We start from the raw sequence: 19689 nt of genomic DNA on the forward strand, positions 1-19689 counted from the left end.
AAAAATTGAAAAAATAAAAATTTAAAAAAATGACTATGGAACGTTTTATTTTAACATGATGAATAAAATATTTTAAGACAAGGTGTGCAAATATTTTCCAAATCATTTCTTTTATATATATATATATAATTTCTGTGCACTGAGGACAAGCAAGTCCTAGGTTACAAACTGAACTCTCCAATGCAAGAACAAGATGCATTTCTTCCTTTAGGAGGTGCTATTGTCAGAAGAAAATAAAAAGGTTTCAGTTTTGTTTTTGCATGTGGGTGGGTATTCTGTTTGTAATAATTGTTTGGATACACTATATTTTTAATATGCTAGTTGTGATAATTTCATGCCGAGTAAAAATGTCCACAGTCATATTTTATGTTCCTAAAGTAACAGAATGACTTTCAATCTAGAAAAGACAAAATAAATGCTAATGTAGCATTTTTTTTTCAATTTTTCCAAAAATTTCCGTTTTCCCTTGAAAAAAAACAGGTTTCTTTCCGAGCTTCAAAATTTCCGGAAATTTTATATCTCTAACAGCAGCTCAGAAGCTGTGATGAGCCTGGTGGGGAGTGGCAGCACGGAGCCGCTCTGTGCCTGGCAGTGGTGCTGGGCCTGGTAGCAGTGCGGCAGCCTGGGAGCAGCAGTAGATTGCAGCGGGGGTGAGATTCTCCCTCCTGTGACTTCCACTGCCCCCCACCAAGCCAGCGGCCTACTGCCTGTTGCTGGAAGGAAGGTGAGGAGAGAAGCAAGGGTGCGGGGAGTGAAAGGGAAGGGTGTGGAGGTAGTGGAGTGTCAAGGGTGGGGTAGTGTCAAACTCGGACTCTCGTTTGCCATGCTTTGGGGACTTGGGGCCTGCAGAGGGAGGGAAATTCCCAAGGGGGTGTGCGAGTGTGTGAACGGCTCTGTTGTAGTGATGATGTAACTCTTCTTATGATACCTTCCTACACAGGGATGACCCTGGAGAGGATTGTGCTTGCTTCACTGTCTTAGAGAAAATAACGGTATATTCACAGGTGGGGGTGTAGAGCACACAAAAGCTAGATGGGACGATTGTGAAGTATGATTAGATGGGACCCAAAAAGGGGGGGGCTGGTTTGAACTGTCTAATTGGGGATTCTCCTACCTGGTGGAATGAGCTCCCGGAGGAGATCAGGGCCCTGTGGGACCTCTCACAGTTCCGCAGGGCCTGCAAGACGGAACTCTTCTGCCAGGCTTTCAACTAGGAACTGCCACCACCACCATCAACTATTTTGTGGTAACAACGGGGTAATGGGATGGCCCATTATAAAGATCTTGCAACAGTATCGTGATAGATCGGTACCGCTGAATCGGGCTTTTGGGTAATATCTGTAGGTCACCATCTTGATTCGATCTGAATGATGAACATCACTGAGCACTTTATTATTGTTAATTATGGTTGTTTCTATTCTGTTTTTAATGTTTTATATCGGCACATGGTTGCCCTTGTTTGTGAGCTGCCCTGAGCCCGTTCGCGGGGAGGGCAGGATAGAAATACAATAATTAATAAATAAATAAATAAATAAATAAATAAAATAAACCTCAGTTCTGACATAGTACTGGTCTCAGCTTGGAACATCTTTAGTCATTAATACATCACTGCTAGAGAGTGTGGTTGAGAGTAATTTTGTCAAAGAGTCTGACATGTAGATAGGGACAGCTGCAAAGGTGTGCCAAGTGGGGGTAGGTGAAGAAAGTACCGAGGGTTGGGGGGGGGGAAAGAATGCCAAGGAGGGTAGGTGGGAAGAAAGCAAGAGTGGGGGGTGTTGAATGTCAAGGGTGGGAGGGTGAGTGGAGTGCATAGGGTGGGTGGTAGGTGGGGACAGCTGCAAAAGTGAGGGTGAGTGAAGTGGGGGGAGGTATTTGTGAATTTCCTGCATTGTGCGGGGGGGTGGACTAGATGACCCTGGAGGTCTCTTCCAACTCTAGGATTCTATGAAGTGCCAGGGGTGGGTGGTAGGTGGGGTAGCAAGAGGTGGATAAACTGATGAAGAAATGGGGGGGGGAGATGGGGGTAGATTGACAGATAAGGGGAATGGGAGAAAGGGGGTAGGTTAACAGAGAAAGGGAGGGGTAGATTCATAGAATCATAGAATGTTAGAGTTGGAAGGGACCTTGCAGGTCAACCCCACTGTACTCTGCAGGAGCATAGCCGAAAGATGGCCCTACATACCTACAACATACCCGAAAGATGGTCGTCCAGCGAAGGAGCATCCACCACCTCCCGAGGCAGACTGTTCCACTGCTCAACCACTCTTACAGTTAGGAAGTTTCTCCTGATATTTAGCCGGTAACGACTCCCTTGTAATTTCCACCCATTAGACCTAGTCTTGCAATCCGGAGCAAGAGAGAATAGATCTGCTCCATCTTCTGCATGACAGCCCTTCAGATACTTGAAGACTGCAGTCATGTCCCCCCTGAGCCTTCTCTTTCCCAGGCCAAACAGACCCAACTCTTTCAGCCTTTCCTCATCAGACTTGGATTCCAACCCTCTCACCATCCTGATTGCCCTCTTCTGGACATGCTCAAAGGGATGGGGGCAAAAGACATGGAGGTAGGTTGACAGGTAAGGGGAGTGGGAGAAAGAGGGGAAGATTGCTAGAGAAGGAGGAAGGGGAAAGGAAGCAAAGAGGGGGAAGGGATGCACCTTCTCCGCAAGTTTCTTGCATGTCCCCACTTGTCCCTTTCTATCATCCACCCAGGAGTCGTTTCGTAGAAAAAGAGCTAGGGGAACTCATTAGCATAACTCATTAGCATATGCCACACCCCCTGACATCACCGGAAGGGTGTCATAAGGCCACACACCCCGCCCCCAACGGTCCTGGCCGCCACCGCCGGCCTTGCAGCTCCACTGCCGAGCCCCATGAGGGGCCCGGCGGTGGACCTGCAAGGCTGGCGGGAGTGCAAGGAAGCCCCGCAAAGGCCCTCCCTGGCCCCAGGCAGGCAGGGGTGGGGAGAGGCAGGGAGGAAGCAACTTACCCTCCCTCTTCTCCTGCCTCCTCCTGGCTGAATGAGGGCCGGAAGCGGGGCGGCCAGAAGCAGGGGGCGGGGCTTCGTCATGTGCCCCGCCCCCGTACCTCACCCAGGGGAACTGCGATCCCCCGCGATCCCCCCCGAAATGACCTCTGCATCCACCCACCTTGCAATCCACCTCTTTCTATCCATCCACCCCTTTCTATCCACCCACCCACCCATCCACGGTGTAGCACCATACAAAAGCTGGCGTAATATAATAGCTAAGCTTAGCAAATGCGTGCATCTACCCCTTTCTGTTTCTTTTTCATTTCCGTATGCCTTCATAAGCCTTCATATACCTTGCCCGTCTTCATTACTGATGTTGCGGAATAATTTATTTCTTAAAAGACATATTTTGGTGCTATTTATATATTACACACAATTGACACCAAGAAGGCATTAGTTTAAATGGTAATAGTTCAATCATATTTCATGAGTACGGCTGAGAGGGAAAAGATAACTGTGCGAGAATTCTCTCAGGAACTGGGATTTTTCAAAACGAAATAGTGTTCCCCGAAATTCGGGAAACGCCTGTAACATGAATAGAGAAGTCATGGCTTGAGTCTCACCTCTCCCATGACCCCACTAATGAGCCATAAGCAAACTCTCTCTCGCTCTCCAAGGCCATTTGCAATATGAACATAATGGGCGATAGCTTACCTAAGGCTGGAGCACATTCGTCTAGCGTAAGGAACCTTCCTTGAAGTGACAGGGCTCTTCCCATGACAGAAAAGCCACTTTAGTTGGAGGAAGACTTCAGATTTGCTTAGTCGAGTGGTAGGAGAGAGGCCACTAATGCTGGCGTACTTTGTATACTTGTAATGATTGCAGCGAGATAATGTGTGTGAAATGCTAACATCTGAAAGCGTTGAATAAGGTCTACTGGCTACAAAGGACTTAGGGGACAGAACTCAATGTAATTCAGTGCAGTTCACTGAGGTTGGCTCCTCCGGGCCCCTGATGACCATGAGCTGTTTCCAGGCCCGCAGCCAGGATTTTGTGGCTTGTGGCAATTTTTTTCCTGGTGGGGCTGAAGTTCTCAGTGCGGAAAGAAAAGCCATTTGGCCAATAGAAAACTGTTGCCAGGAGAGATCTCTAAATTGCAAGCTGTCAACCACTTTAGATGACAGTTCTCAGCTGCTGCAAGTTAATCCCTCCTGCCAGCCTAAGCGACAATTCTGAGAACAAGCCGGCAGGTGGGGGGGGGGGGAGAATGACTTCTATAGTCAAGAAAGCTAACACTTAGGCAGGAAAACTCTCTGAAAGGAGACCAGTTTCTTGACACAGAGTTAGAAGGTATCCTAGAGGTCACCTACTCCAACCCCCTTGCTCAGTGAGGGAATTAGCCAGCTGCAGCACCCAACTCTGCTTCAAGAAGCACATGCCTTTAAAAATGTTTTACAGTGATTGGGAAAAGCATTTACAGGAGAAATCCTTGTGGGGCTGTGCCTTTAAGAATGGGGGCAGAGCCCCCCAAAGCCCCACCATAGCTATGGGCCTGGCTGTTTCAGACCATTTTACAGACTGATGACTTTGAAGCTGAACTGGGACCCAACAGGGAGGGGGTTGTGACTCCATGGCAGAGCATCAGTTTGACATGCAGAAGGTCCCAGGTTCAATCCTTGGCATCTCCAGTTAAAAAGACCGGGTGATGTGAAAGGTCTCTCCCTGAGACCCTAGAGAGCCGATGCCAGTCTGAGTACACAATACTGACCTTGATGGACCACTGGACCGATTCAGTATAGGGAGCCTCACGTGTCCATGGGTGACCATGGGTGCCCTCCCACAAGGACAAGTTCAGATCCTTGATGGGTACTTCAAGCAACGTCCAGGGAGAAGCGTTTGGGTGGACAGAGGAACACAAGGAGCTTCCTCATATTGAGTAAAACCACTGCCCTATTTACTGTCTACTTTGCCAGGCTCTAGGTGAGGAACATCTTCCCCAGAGCCTTGCTATTTTGAGATCTTCTGGAGATGCCGAAGGTTGGACCTGTGACCAATGTTCCCTCTAACTGTGGAGTCTTGTGAGCAAAAATTCTATGTTGTGAGCTAGCGGCATTGAAGTTGTGAGTGAGCGGCTTGGCTGCTGCATGAATTAGTTTGCTCTGGAGCCGCCCTTCCTGAGCTAAGACAAAAATGTGAGCCCGAGGTTTAAAAAGTCTGAGCTAGCTCACACTAACTCAGCTTAGAGGGAACACTGCGTCTGGAACCACCCTTCCTGAGCTAAGACAAAAATGTGAGCCCGAGGTTTAAAAAGTCTGAGCTAGCTCACACTAACTCAGCTTAGAGGGAACACTGCGTCTGGAACCACCCTTCCTGAGCTAAGACAAAAATGTGAGCCCGAGGTTTAAAAAGTCTGAGCTAGCTCACACTAACTCAGCTTAGAGGGAACACTGCGTCTGGAACCACCCTTCCTGAGCTAAGACAAAAATGTGAGCCCGAGGTTTAAAAAGTCTGAGCTAGCTCACACTAACTCAGCTTAGAGGGAACACTGCCTGTGACTTTATTCATGCAAGTCATCTGTTCTAATGGCTCTTTGCAGCAACCGTGACCTCTGTTCCAAAAACAAAGGTGACACACCCTGTTCTTTTTAATGTAATAACGCCACATGGTGGGATGACCCAGTTTGCAGCCTGGAACATTCAAGCCCTTTCTTGGTCTTCAGGCACAGTCTCTTCCAGCAAACCAAACTGGTGTGACCTCTTACCTCCATCATTGTCTTTCGCATCGCCGCACGCCGTCTCCATGGAAGTGTCACAGCCCATGCCTCTCCAGCCCAGCTGGCAGACGCAATGCCACCCGTTCACGTCCAGTGTGCACCTGCCGTTGCCGTTACACAAGCCAGGGCATCCCTCTGTAAGGACAAAAGGAGAAGACAAGTCCTGTTGCACTGCGAAAGGCATTAGAAGATCAGAACGTGGTGGGCGTGGTGGGATCATAGGGCAATCTATCTAAGCAAAAGGGAATCTGCACAGTCTTATTTTCCACTTGCTTTCATAGGGTTGTGTTTGCATTCTACAGATTCATCCTGTTAACTTGCGTGTCTTCCTCCAGGGCATGGAGCCGTCTGCTTATGCAAGAGGCTCAGAGAACGCCATCCTTCATGGAATGTGGATTCACAGAACTCAACGTACTAGTTCTTATTCTCTCCCAAAGAAATCCTTCCTTTTGTCTTATTGCAATGGTGGGTCCCTTTTCATGATCATTTGACATTCACACGTCTTATAATTACCCCAGTAAATCAGAGGTACTTTTCTTTCCTTTTTTTAAATATTTTTTTTCATTTTCATATGACAGGATTCACAGATCGTTACAACAAACTCCATGGGAGAGAAAGACTTGGCCCACCCACCCCAAATAAGCACGTTTTCTGATTCCAAAAACGCACATGGAATATTTTTCATTGATAAAAAGATTAGATTTTGGATGGCTGTGCATAATTAAGGAAAGTTAACTATTTCCACAACCATCTTGAGTTCTTCTTAGTCTACTATGTATGAGAAGAAGAGGAAGCGGAGGAGGAGGAGGAGATTGGATTTATACCCCGCCCTTCACTGCCCAACGGAGTCTCAGAGTGGCTTACAAACTCCTTTCCCTTCCCCTCCCCACAACGGACACCCTGTGAGGTGGGTGGGGCTGAGAGAGCTCTGACAGAAACTGCTCTTTTTCAAGAACAGCTGTTGTCAGAACTATGGCTTGCCCAAGGTCATCCAGTAGGTGCAAGTGGAGGAGTGGGGAATCAAACCCGGTTCTCCCAGATTAGAGTCCGCGCACTTAACCACTACACCAAACTAAGCACAATCATGTTCTTCACTTTCCAATGACTGGAATATTCCATATTTGTTTCTATCTGTTCATAAATCAATTGTTTTATCTTGTTTCATACCAGTATCTTTACAAAAAGCTAACAAGAATTGAGGAACAAAATGGTGCAATTATTTGCGGGAAAAGGGACTGATTTATTGGGCGGGATGTCACGACTTCCTTCCATTGGCAGAAGGAATGCTTTGATCTGATGAAGCTCACTCCAAGTACAGAAGCTGTTCCCCTCCAATGACAGTTGGAAGATGCCTCCTTCAGTAGAAGGGAGCTACTGCATCTAAGTCACTGACCTTTGTCAACATCGACAAGATATTACAAATAAATTCTTTTTGCTCTGTTTGTTTTTCCTCAATGCCAATACGTTCTTTGATTTCTAGTTTCGTACACCCTTTCTATCATAACAAAGCAAGGTTAGGAATATGGGAGAATGTTGAGGAGAAAAATAACAACCATCAACCTCGGGTTGCCAGGTCCCCCTGGCCACCAATGGGGGAGGGGGGGGGGACGGTTGCCAGATCCAGGCTGGAAAACTCCTGAAGACTTGGGAGTGGAGTCTGGGAAGGACAGGGACCTCAGTGGGGTACAATACCACAGAGACCACCCTCCAAAACATCCATTTCCTCCAGGGGGACCCAATCTCTGTAGTCTGGAGATGAACTATAATTCTGGGGGGTGTCCCCAGGTTTCACCTGGAAGGTGGCATCCCTACACCGACAACTTGATTTATTTTGAACGGAATTCCCGTGTTTTATCACGTTTCCATCAAATATGGAAAGAATTGCTTGCTTCTGGGTTGGATCCGACCAGCATTTCTGCTGGATCTCACTCAATCCATCCCCTTGCGGTAGCCCCCACCCCTGGTTGCTTCTATCCATCTGAGCTTCCCGGCAAAGCCTCTTCATCCAGTGGTCAAAAAGGGTCCCTTCTCCTTCTTTCACCAGCAGGAAAACCGTGTCGGATCCAACCCTCTGCTTGCATTTCTCCAGCATTACTATCCACATCTCCTGCCCTCAATTCAAAGGAAAGTCTCAGCTGCTTAAGGAACGATGACTGCGGATACAACGTGGTGGTGGAAAGCACGGCCAAGTCGCAGCTCGCTTATGGTGACCTCGTATAGGTTTTCAAGGCAAGAGACGTTCAGAGGCGGTTTGCCACTGCCTGCCTACTGCTGCGACACCTACGCTCTTTCGGATTCATTAAGGATAGGAAACGCTGAGCTATATTTAAATATATGCCTTTATTCATCCTCCAAAATCTGAAATCGTTTCGCATTGCTGGCAAGCGTTGGAACATTAATTAGTTTTGAGCAAAGCAAGGCGTGTGGGCGGTTCTTTATATCCATGATGTGGACAGGAAAGGGGTACCTGCCGGGGCGTAGCCAGAAAATTTTGATCGGTGGGGCAGGGGCCGGGGACCGGGGAACTTAATTAGATGAAGAGCAGACGAATCACACCATTATTTTGATTGACCATAACACCCAAATAAATACTTTAAAAGCGTGGTTTCTGGCAGCAGGACTTGTGGGGCGTGGCTGTTAAGTGAGGGGGCGTGGGCCCAAAATGCCCCACCGTAGCTACGGGCCTGGGTACCTGCTAGGGCCATTGTCTTGTTAAGGATGAACACCAGTAGAGAGGGTTCAACAACATCTTTTGGAGGGATGAGGAGTTCGAAGAGAAGAAGAAGAAGAAGAAGAAGAAGAAGAAGAAGAAGAAGAAGAAGAAGAAGAAGAAGAAGAAGAAGAAGAAGAAGAAGAAGAAGAAGAGAGATTGGATTCATACCCTCGCCCTTCACTACCCAAAGGAGTCTCAGAGCGGCTTACAATCTCCTTTCCCTTCCCCTCCCCACAACAGACACCCTGTGAGGGAGGTGGGGCTGAGAGAGCTCTGAGAGAACTGCCCTTGAGAGAACAGCTCTGACAGAACTACGGCTTGCCCAAGGTCATCCAGCAGGTGCAAGTGGAGGAGTAGGGAATCAAACCCGGTTCTCCCAGATTAGAGTCCGCGCACTTAATCATTACACCAAACTGGATCTCTCTGTGAAATCTGTTCACTAGGGCTGCCAGCTCTCCGGTGGGGCTTGGAGATCATCTGGATCTTCAGACTACAGAGATCAGTTACCCTGGAGAAAAGGGCTGCTCTACGGCATTATGCTCCACGGGGGTCCCTTCCCTCCCCAAACCAAGCCCTCTCCACATTCCACCCCCTAAATCTCCAGGAATTTCCTAGAGTGGACAACCTTTCTATTCACCGCCTGCACAGCCCACATCTGCTACAACACGGTCATGACAACTGGCCATTTAAACTGTTTCTCGACAGAAAGAAAGACTTCAGCGTTGTGCCTTTACATGGATACTTCCTGCTCGACATTCAAGCAGAAATAGCCACCAAAGATACATTCGGAGGTGAGGGGCGGAACAGTCAAACAAAGCCAGTTGTTTCAAGTATACGGTGACATTTCCCCCTGTCTATTGAGGCTGTTTACCCGGATTAGCAAGCGATTACCTTGCAATTTTTCAAGACCGGTAGCTGGAATAATCGGCTGCTAATGATCTGGGCAATTAAAGCTCTTTAATTAGTCCCAGTCATAAGCCTTCGAAATCCCCGGTAGAAAGCTCCTTCTACAAAAGTTGTAGCTCGGATTGAGATCTGATTTAAAGATTAGAGGCGGATGTTGGAGGCGGGACTGGTAGGGGGAGGGGGGATTCATTTATCTCCTCCTACGCCCTCTCTCAGCGACGGGGGAGCAGAAAAAAAGAAGCAATTCCCATCCACTGAACTTTGGTGGGGAAAGAAATTATTCCAGATGGGCACGACAAAAACTGCGAGGAAGGTCAACAATTGTGTGTGTGTGGGGGGGAGACCATAATTTCACAGTCGCCTAGAACTATGTTTTATTCAGGAGTCTGATTCGCTTGTTCTTTACAGGCCACAGTTTTATTTTACTAACCCTCATTTATATGTAGCGGCCTGAACAGCCCAGACTCGCCTGAGCTTGTGAGAGCTCAGAAGCTAAGAATGGATTGTCATGCTTTGTACTTGGATGGGAGACCACCAAGGAGGTCCAGAGGCAGGCAATGGCAAACTGACTCTGAATGGCAAACCACCTCTGAAGCTAAGCAGGATCAGTCCTGGTTCGTACTTGGATGGGAGACCACTAGGGAACCACCACTGAACAATCTCTTGCCATGAAAATGCTACAGGGTTGCCGTAAGTTGGCTGTGACTTGAAGGCGGACAAAAGAAGAAGAAGAGATTGGATTTATACCCTGCCCTTCACTACCCAAGGGAGTCTCAGAGCGGCTTACAAACTCCTTCCCCTTCCCCTCCCCACAACAGGCACCCTGTGAGGTAGGTGGGGCTGAGAGAGCTCTGACAGAAACCGTTTTTTCAAGAACAGCTGTTGTCAGAACTATGGCTTGTCCAAGGTCATCCAGCAGCTGCACGTGGAGGAGTGGAGAATCAAACCCGGTTCTCCCAGATTAGAGCCTGTGCACTTAACCACTACACCAAACCAAAGAGAGAAAAGTATGGAATGGCCCTTATATAAGAAGGGGAAATACACATTTGAAAAGGCATACGCAGTTCTATGGGGGTGCCGAATGGTATAGTATAGCCCGATATCGTCAGGTCTTGGACGTTAAGCAGGGTCGTTACTTGGATGGGAGGCCACCAAGGAAGACTTTGCAGAGGACGTCGATGGTCAAACACCTCTGCGTCTCACCTGCCTTGTCTTTTGCCCTGACCTGGATGGCCCAGGCTAGCCTGATCTCGTCAGATCTCAGAAGCTAAGCAGGATCAGCCCTGGTTAGTATTTGGATGGGAGACCACCAAGGAAGCCCTGGGTTGCCACATAGAGGCAGGTAATGGCAAACCCGCCTCTGCTTGTCTCTTGTCTTGAAAACTCCATGAGGGGTTGCCGTACGTTTGTTGTAACTTGACAAGACTTAACTATGATTACATTTACATTACATTCACTCAGACACAACACAAAACCCAGGCTTAATTAAACGACGAATGAGCAGCGTGAACATCCGAACATGGGCCACTCTTCTAACCAGGGCACAGCTGTTGGTGGAAAGTATCATCAAGTCACAGCTGACTTGGCCACTCTGTAGGGTTTTCAAGACAAGAGACGTTCAGAGGCGCTTTGCCATTGCCTTGCCCCTGTGTAGTGACCCTGGACTTCCTTGGTGGTCTTCCATCCACATGCTAATGAGTGGTGACCCTGCTTAGCTTCTGCGAGTTGACGTGATTGGACAAGCCTGGCCCATCCAGATCAGGGCTATTTATAATAGTAGTAGTAGTAGTCATAATGGCTTATATCCTATGAATGAGCACGCTAGGTTGCCTCTGCTGCAAAAAAGCCCTGGTCACCCCGTAGGGGTTCCAAGCCAGGCAAGAGACGTTCAGAGGTGGCTTCCCATGGCCTGCCTCTGCGTAGCAACCCTGGACTTCCTGGGTGGTCTCCCATCTAAATACTGACCAGGTCTGACCATCCCAGTTGCTGGGTAGCAGGAGACAGGCCTCAGAACTAGGGAGAGGAACTAGAAGAGGCTGAAGACTGAGCCCTACGAGGAAAGGCCAAGGGCCTTGGGTATGTTTAGTTTGGAGAAGAGGAGATTGAGGGGGACGGGACATGATTGCTCTCTTTAAACATCTGAAAGGCTGCCATTTGGAGGAGGGCAAAGAGCTGTTCCAGTTGGCAGCAGAGGAGAGGACCCGAAGCAATGGATTTAAACGGATAAAAGGAAGACCTTCTTCACCCAAAGAGTGATTAATACATGGAATTCACTGCCACAGGAAGTGGTGGCAGCTACAAGCATGGACGGCTTCAAAAGGGAATTAGATAGGCATATGGAGCAGAGGTCCATCAGTCGCTATTATCCGTTCTAACCTGTTGTTGCTCTGGGGCAAGTGATGCTCTGTCGTCTTGGTGCTTGGGGGGGCCAACAGTGGGAGGGCTTCTAATGTCCTGGCCCCACTGGTGGACCTCCTGATGGCACCTGGTATTTTTGGCCACTGTGTGACAGAGTGTTGGACTAGATGGGCCTTTGGCCTGATCCAACATTGGTGTCTCTTATGTTCTTGTGTTCTTATGTTCTTAATTACATGCAGAAAGGTATCGGCTGGATATTAGGGAACACATTTTCATGGTCAGAGTGGTTCAATGGTGGAATCGGCTGCCCGGGGAGGTGGTGAGCTCCCCTTCACTGGCAGCTTTCGAGAAGAGGCTGGACGAATATTTGTCAGAGATGCTTTCGGCTGGTCCTGCATGGGGCAGCGGGTTGGACTAGATGGTCTGCATGGCCCCTTCCGACTCTACGATTCTATGAAATCCCTCAAACGAGCAAGCTGGTGGCAGTGAGTGCCCCAGTGGAAGTAAGCGGCCAGCCCCTCCAGGAGTTGGCAATGCCTAGGAGCGGGTGGGCAGAGCGGGGCCTGCAAGTCAAAGCAGGGCTGTTCCGTCACAACTTCCGAGATCTGATGAGATCGGGCTAGCCTGGACCGTCCCTGTCAGGGCAAAAGACATACAGATGTGGTTTGCCATTGCCTGCCTCTGCGTAGCAACCCTGGACCTTCCTGGTGGTCTCCCATCCATGTGGCTCATGCTGATACCCTGTGTACAGACACAAGCCATGGATCAACAGGCCATTCCTTGCAGCCATCAAGCATATCTGAAAGGCTTCAAAATTAAAACATGACTTCTGGGGCAGCAATCCAACAGAACTCGGGGAATGACGGACTTCCGGTTGATGTCGGCACGCTCACGGACTCACCTCCCGGACCTCCCGGGGGTGTCTCCGTGCTCTGGCGGATGGAGGGGGTGAGCAGGCTCGTAAACGACCACAGCTCAGTGGTAGGGCATCTGCTTGGCATGCAGAAGGTCCCAGGTTCAATCCCCGGCATCTCCAGTTGAAAGGATCAGGCAGTGGGTGATGCGAAAGACCTCTGCCTGAGACCCTGGAGATGGACCACGGCTCACTGGCAGAGCATCTGCGTGGTATGCAGAAGGTCCCAGGATCAATCCCTGGCATCTCTAGTTGAAAGGATCAGGCATGATGCGAAAGACCTCTGCCTGAGACCCTGGAGAGGGACCACGGCTCACTGGCAGAGCATCTGCTCAGCAGGTAGAAGGTCCCAGGTTCAATCCCAAGCATCTCTAGTTGAAAGGATCAGGCAGTGGGTGATGTGAAAGACCTCACCTAGAGAGCTGCTTCCAGTTTCAGTAGACAATACTGACTTGAGGGACCAAAGGTCTGATTTAGCGTAAGGCAGCTTTGTGTGTTCACGTACTTAGGAAAGAACCACGCACACAGCTAGAAGTTTCTTTGACGTCTCCATTAAAGCTGCCTGTAGAACCAAAGAGGCAAGCTGCTTTCCACTTGAACTTCTAAACTTCAAAGTGGATTCCTTCCTTTACATGTGGCGGAAGTGTCAAATAAAGCTATGGTTCTTCAGCATTAATTCATCTTGCTTCTGGGGGCCACCTGAATAGTTTGTGAGCTTCTAGTGATGATTCCTGGAACCTCAGCTTAAGAACCACTGCCGAAGAGAAATTCTATGCATCCCCAACGGGAATAATGAAGGTTCAGTAGTGCAATCTGATCAGAAACGCCAGGCACCTTTGCCTTGTACTTCCATAATCCCACATTCTGCGCAGCTTGCACTATTTGCTGTTCACGTCACTGTTCAGTTTTGGATTCCTAGTAGTGTTGCCAGACCCCTGCCAGGGGCGAGGGAACCCCCATTTTTGTGGGGTGCTTCCCCACCCCCGACTGGCCTGAAAAACGACATGATGAAGTCAACCGGAAGTGATATCATCACGTTGCAAACGTCACTTGTTGACACTCTAATTTTGGGGCAGAACTCTATGGTAAAATCAGCTACAAACCATAGAGTTTTGCCCCCAAACTAGAGTTTCACACACACACCCCGATGTCGGCAATGTGATGACGCCACTTCCGGGGGATGTCATCATGCCAAAGATGATCCCGGAACGGAGCCAGGATCCCCCCCCCCGGCTGCCAGGTAGGACCTGGAAACCCTCATTCCTAGTCCTGTTACTTTGCTTATTGGATGTCCTATACTGTATGACGACCCCCCACCCCTTTCTGTTATCTGAAGTCCACCTTGGGTCTCAGTGCGAAAAGCAGGCTAATCAACTAACAACTAAATAACTAACTAAATTTCAGTTTAGCAGGCTAATAAATGGGGTTAACAAAGCAGAAGTGAGACGGTGATACCTGAAAGTATTAAAACTAAGAAATTGTCCCTCTAAGAAAGGGATCCCCAACATAAGAGAAGCCAATATTGTATCAGGCCAAAGGCCCATCCAGTCCAACACTCTGGGCGATTTCTCACTAGAGCTGCCTCGCAGCACAGCGCCGTTTGCCCCAACACAAATGTGTCAATTTCACACCAGAGGCTGCAGGGCTGCATTTGACTTGGGGCTTCGCCTGATTTCCTCCGCAGTTTCATGATCCTCAAAAGCCAGGATCACGAAACTGCGCAGGAGGAAATCGGGCGAAGCCCCAGTCAAAATGCAGCCCCAGAGCTTCGGGTGTGAAATTGACATGTTCGTGTCGGGCAAACGGCGGCTGTGCTGCGAGGAAACTCTAGTGAGAAATTGGCCTCTGTGTCACACAGTGGCCAAAAATACCAGGGGCCATCAGGAGGTCCATCAGTGGGGCGAGGACACTAGGAGCCCTCCCACTGTTCCCCCCCCCCAAGCACCAAGAATACAAAGCATCCCTTGCACCAAGTGTTTTTGGAAAGTGGGCAGAGCCAAGTAGGGCTTTTGCCCCCACAAGGCTTCTGATTGGCCACTGGAAATTTGATTGGCTGTGCAGATTTTTAAAGACACTGATTTGGCAGCAGTTGCTACCACAGCACAAGGCTCTTCACTGTGTGACTGAAGGTAAGCTGCTTCATAGCCGGCCCTGCCTCCTGCAAAGGCTGTTTTCTGGCTGTGCTCACCACACTATGTCAGAATTCCAAAGACTCAGAAAGGTTGCATAAGAACATAACAGAAGCCAATGTTGGATCAGGCCAATGGCCCATCTAGTCCAACACTCTGTCACACAGTGGCCAAAAATACCAGGTGCCATCAGGAGGTCCAGCAGTTGGGCCAGGACACTAGAAGCCCTCCCACTGTTGCCCCCCCCCTCCCAAGCACCAAGAAGACAGGGCATCCCTTGCCCTAGCCTGAGAGTCCCTATCAATCCCTTGTGGCTAATAGCCACAGATGGACCTCTGCTCCATATGCTTATCCAATCCCCTCTTGAAGCCGTCCATGCTTGTAGCTGCCACCACCTCCTGTGGCAGTGAATTCCATGTCTTAATCACCCTTTGGGTGAAGAAAGACATCCTTTTATCCGTTCTAACCTGTTGTTGTTGTTCAGTCGCACAGTCGAGTCCAACTCCTCACGACCCCATGGACCAGATCATGCCAGGCCTTCCTGTCTTCCGCCGTCCTCTGAAGTTTGCTCAATTTCATGTTCGTTGCATCTATGACACTGTCTAACCATCTCATCCTTTGCCGTCCCCATCTTCTTTGACCTTCAGTCTTTCCCAGCATCGGGGTCTTCTCCAGTGAGTGCTCCCTTCTCATTTGGTGGCCAAAGTATTTGAGCTTCATTTTCATTGTCTGGCTTTCCACGGAACAGTCAGGGTTGATTTCTTTTAGGATTGACTGATTTGATCTGACTGCTCAGCAATTTCATTTAGTGCCCACGAGTTCTTGTATTGTGAGAAAGGGAGAAAAGGAATTCTTTCTCTGCCTGCTCTATCCCACGCATAATCTTGTAAACCTCGATCATGTCACCCCTCAGCCGTCGTTTCTCCAAGCTAAAGAGCCCCAAGCGTTTTAACCTTTCTTCATAGGGAAAGCGTTCCGACCCTTTTATCATTCTAGTTGTCCTTTTCTGCACCTGGGGAATCCTGATCCAAGCTGTGAAATTATATGTGTTAAAGCAGCCAGGCTTCTCCAAGTGAACTCAGGGAACTGTAAGGCTGTCTGAGACTCAGAGCCCTTATTTCAGTCAACGAGGGTTCCCTGGGGAGAGGGAATCACTAGATAGCCGGCTGTGGTGTAGTGATGTCCACAAGGGCTCAGTTGTCTTGCTGGATTGGATTAGTGGAAGAGAGGAAACGGGCGGGTCTCTCCAACTCAGATCGGAACAGCTGATGTGGAGACTGCAACAGGGGACATGTTAATAATTAAGAAAGGCTAAAAGACGTGAGCGATGTCTGTCTCAAACAGCGCATGCCGCTCACGTAACCAAGGATTATGCTCACTGGAAGTCACAGCTATTGCCGATGGCTCCATGGTGCATTGTAAAAAGGAAAGGTTTACAGCAGGCGCATTCCTTTTAACCTACTGCAAGCTTTACTGAGTACTCCCCTTTTACAGTTCCTGGCCTGCAAGGATATTCACTCAATGAAACTGCTGAGCAATCAGGAAGAAGGAGAAGGAGGAGAAGGAGGAGAAGAAGAAGAGATTGGATTTATACCCCGCCCTTCACTACCCAAAGGAGTCTCAGAGTGGCTTACAAACTCCTTTCCCTCCCCCTCCCCACAACAGACGCCCTGTGAGGTAGGTGGAGCTGAGAGAGCTCTGACAGAAACTGCTCTTTTTCAAGAAAAGCTCTTCTCAGAACTATGGCTTGCCCACGGTCACCCAGCAGGTGTAAGCGGAGGAATGGGGAATCAAACCCGGTTCTCTTTGTCAAGAACAGCTCTTGTCAGAACTATGGCTTGCCCAAGGTCACCCAGCAGGTGCAAGTGGAGGAGTGGGGAATCAAACGCGGATCTCCCAGATTAGAGTCCGCGCACTTAACCACTACACCAATAGAAGAGTCTTCACTACCCAAAGGAGTCTCAGAGTGGCTTACAAACTCCTTTCCCTTCCCCTCCCCACAACAGACACCCTGTGAGGTAGGTGGGGCTGAGAGAGCTCTGAGAAACTGCTCTTTGTCAAGAACAGCTCTTGTCAGAACTATGGCTTGCCCAAGGTCACACAGCAGGTGCAAGTGGAGGAGTGGGGAATCAAACCCGGTTCTCCCAGATTATAGTCCGCACACTTAACCACTACACCAAACTGGCTCGAGAACAGATAAAAGGAAGTACTTCTTCACCCAAAGAGTGATTAGCACATGGAATTCACTGCCACAGGAGATGGTGGCAGCTATAAGCATGGATGGCTTCAAAAGGGAATTGGATAAACATATGGAGCAGTCCATTGGTGGCTCTTAGCCACAAGGTATAGATAGGAACTCTCAGGCTGGGGCAATTGATGCTCTGTATTCTTGGTGCTTGGGTGGGGCAACAGTGGGAGGGCTCCTAGTGTCCTGGCCCCACTGCTGGACCTCCTGATGGCACTGGTATTTCTGGCCACTGTGTGACACAGAGTGTTGGACTGGATGGGCAACTGGCCTGATCCAACATTGGCTTCTCTTATATTCTTATGAGTGTCTTTAACACAAAATTTATTTATTTTTTTAAAAATTGGATAGTGAGGGGGGGGGGACAGAGATGCACCCAACCCTAAATCACTGGATCCCCAAGAGAGAGTTTTTTTAAAAAATTCCATCTTCAACTCTGCCGCCTCGCTCTTCCTCTCTTTCACCTCTGATACAATTCTCTACGTCTCCCTAATAAGAGACAAAAGGCGGAGATCTGAAGCAATCACGAAATGCAAAACTCTAAACACGCACTGTCTTAGCAGGGGTTCTTATCGTATTACCCACCTGTGACCTACCTATGCTTTTGAATGCTCGCCGCCATTCTTACTCCACAAAGGGAGGCCGAAAGAGGCCTCTCCATGCCTTGATCTAACAAAGGCGTCTTTTAAGAAATACCACATCAAGCAGTTCGGGGGCCTTTCGTTCACCCTGGGCAATTAAGAGCAGAGAGCCCGACCGGCACCCAACAAGCGCCAACCCCCCCCTTTTCTGAAACCAGAATTGGCAACAAATATGGTCCTTTGTGGAAGCCGCCTCTGTTCTTAACAGCCTAATTGGCTTGCGAGATTAGCTTGGCTAATTCTTTTAGGATTAGCGTTTGTTGGGCCCCTCGCGCTGTCTCTCTGCTTGAGCTCCTGTTTGACCCTCCACCTCAAGACCGTCTGCGAGAGACAAGAAGAAATGGACGCCAGGTCAAAAATTCAGTCTGGCGGGTTGCAGCCACACAGGGAACTGCATCGATCGTTATGCGGTAGAACGCTGAGAAGCACCTTGGGAGTTCACAACAAACACAGGTGCTGCTGCCCGAATGTGGCAACCCCTGGACACGTTTTTCTCCCCTGCCATGTGCAGGACAACCTACTTTGTGTCCTGACTTTACAGGACATTACCATTATCTCTACTGGCCAGCGATGTAGAATGTGGGTGGGGATACCAACAGAATGGGAGGAGCAGAACCTGACTCGTGGCTTCCCTTTCCAGCAGCAGTCCTGCGTCTCTCAGTGGTCCCTTCATGAGTTTGCTTCGGGCCTGTGTGACGGACAGAGCCAGCTCCGTCCCCTTTTTCATATCTGCCACTCTCCTTTGTACCCTGGTTGTGAAAGACGAGGGGACAGCGTGTCTTAAATGGCCTCTACCACTTGGATGTTTCTTGAGACATTAAAAACAAACTGTTCACCTATTTAGAGGCGTCTGCCTATATTTTTGGATCATTTGCTTCCATTTCAATGTGTCTGAAGAAGGGTAAAGGTAAAGGTCTCCCTTGCTCGAAAGCCAGTCGAGTCCGACTCTAGGGTTGCAGTGCTCATCTCCGTTTCAAAGCCGAAGAGCCAGCGCTGTCCAAAGACGTTTCCGTGGTCATGTGGCCGGCATGACTAAACACCAAGGCGCACGGAACGCCGTTACCTTCCCACCAAAGTGGTACCTATTTATCTACTTGCAATTTCTTGCTTTCGAAATGCTAGGTTGGCAGGAGCTGGAACTAGAGACGGGAGCTCACTCCGTCTTGCGGCACCCGGGTCTCAAACTGCTGAACTACTGACCTTCCACAGCCTGCAGTTCAGCGTCTTAACCACTTGAGCCACCGCAGCTCCCTGAAGAAGAGTATGTGCACACAAAAGCTCATATCTTGAATAAACCTTTGCTGGTCTTCAGAGAGGTACTGGACTCCAGTGTTCCCTCCAAGCTGAGTGAGTGTGTGCCAGCTCACAGTTCTTTAGCCTCCAGCTCACACATTTTTTTGTCTTGGCTCAGGAAGAATGGCTCCAGTGCAAACGAATTTATGCAGTAGCCAAATCGCCCGCTCACAACTTTAATGCCGGTAGCTCACAGAGTAGAATTTTTGCTCACGGGACTCCAAAGCTTAGAGGGAGCACTGCTGGACTCTCGATTTGTTCTAAAACAAACTTGGTTTGCTCTCTTTTTTTTTTTAAAGTGTTCTCTGATTGTGCAGGAGTCCTTTTTCATTTAATCAACCGACGTTTTTGTTTTAAAAAAGGTTAATCGATTAAAGATTGCAGTTCTACTAATTTATTGATTCAAAAAAGGTTAAGCAAAGCGTCGGATTCGACCGTGCGACTGAACAACAACAAAATCAGTTAAAGATCGCAGTTCTACTCATTTATTTTTCACTAGCCCAGGTGCGCCTGATCTTAGAAGCTAAGCAGGGTCAGCCCTGATTACTATTTGGATGGGGGACCACCAAGGAATACCCGGGGGGGGGGCTACCCGGAGGCCGGCAATGGCAAAGCCACCTCTGAACGCTTCTTGCCTTGAAAACCGTACGGGGTATAAGCAGAGGTCATTTCGGGGGGGATCGCAGTTCCCCCAGGTGAGGTATGGGGGGCGGGGCACATGACGAAGCCCCGCCCCCCGCTTCCAGCC

General features: G+C 49.0%; 1 protein-coding gene across 1 annotated transcript in view; it reads right to left on the reverse strand.

Moving 5' to 3' along the window:
- LOC107121622 (teneurin-4-like) overlaps positions 1–19689 on the reverse strand; it is a gene marked incomplete at its 3' end in the record, with an annotated part of 181711 nt that overhangs the window by 8380 nt on the left and 153642 nt on the right. Inside the window, exon 9 of the mRNA XM_015424576.1 lies at positions 5732–5878. Within this exon, the coding sequence (XP_015280062.1) occupies positions 5732–5878 (147 nt within the window). The remainder of the gene's footprint in view (positions 1–5731; positions 5879–19689) is intronic.

Source organism: Gekko japonicus, unplaced genomic scaffold, assembly GCF_001447785.1.
Source record: "Gekko japonicus isolate JY-2015 unplaced genomic scaffold, Gekko_japonicus_V1.1 scaffold2806, whole genome shotgun sequence".
In the NCBI taxonomy this organism is placed as follows: Eukaryota; Metazoa; Chordata; class Lepidosauria; order Squamata; family Gekkonidae; genus Gekko; species Gekko japonicus.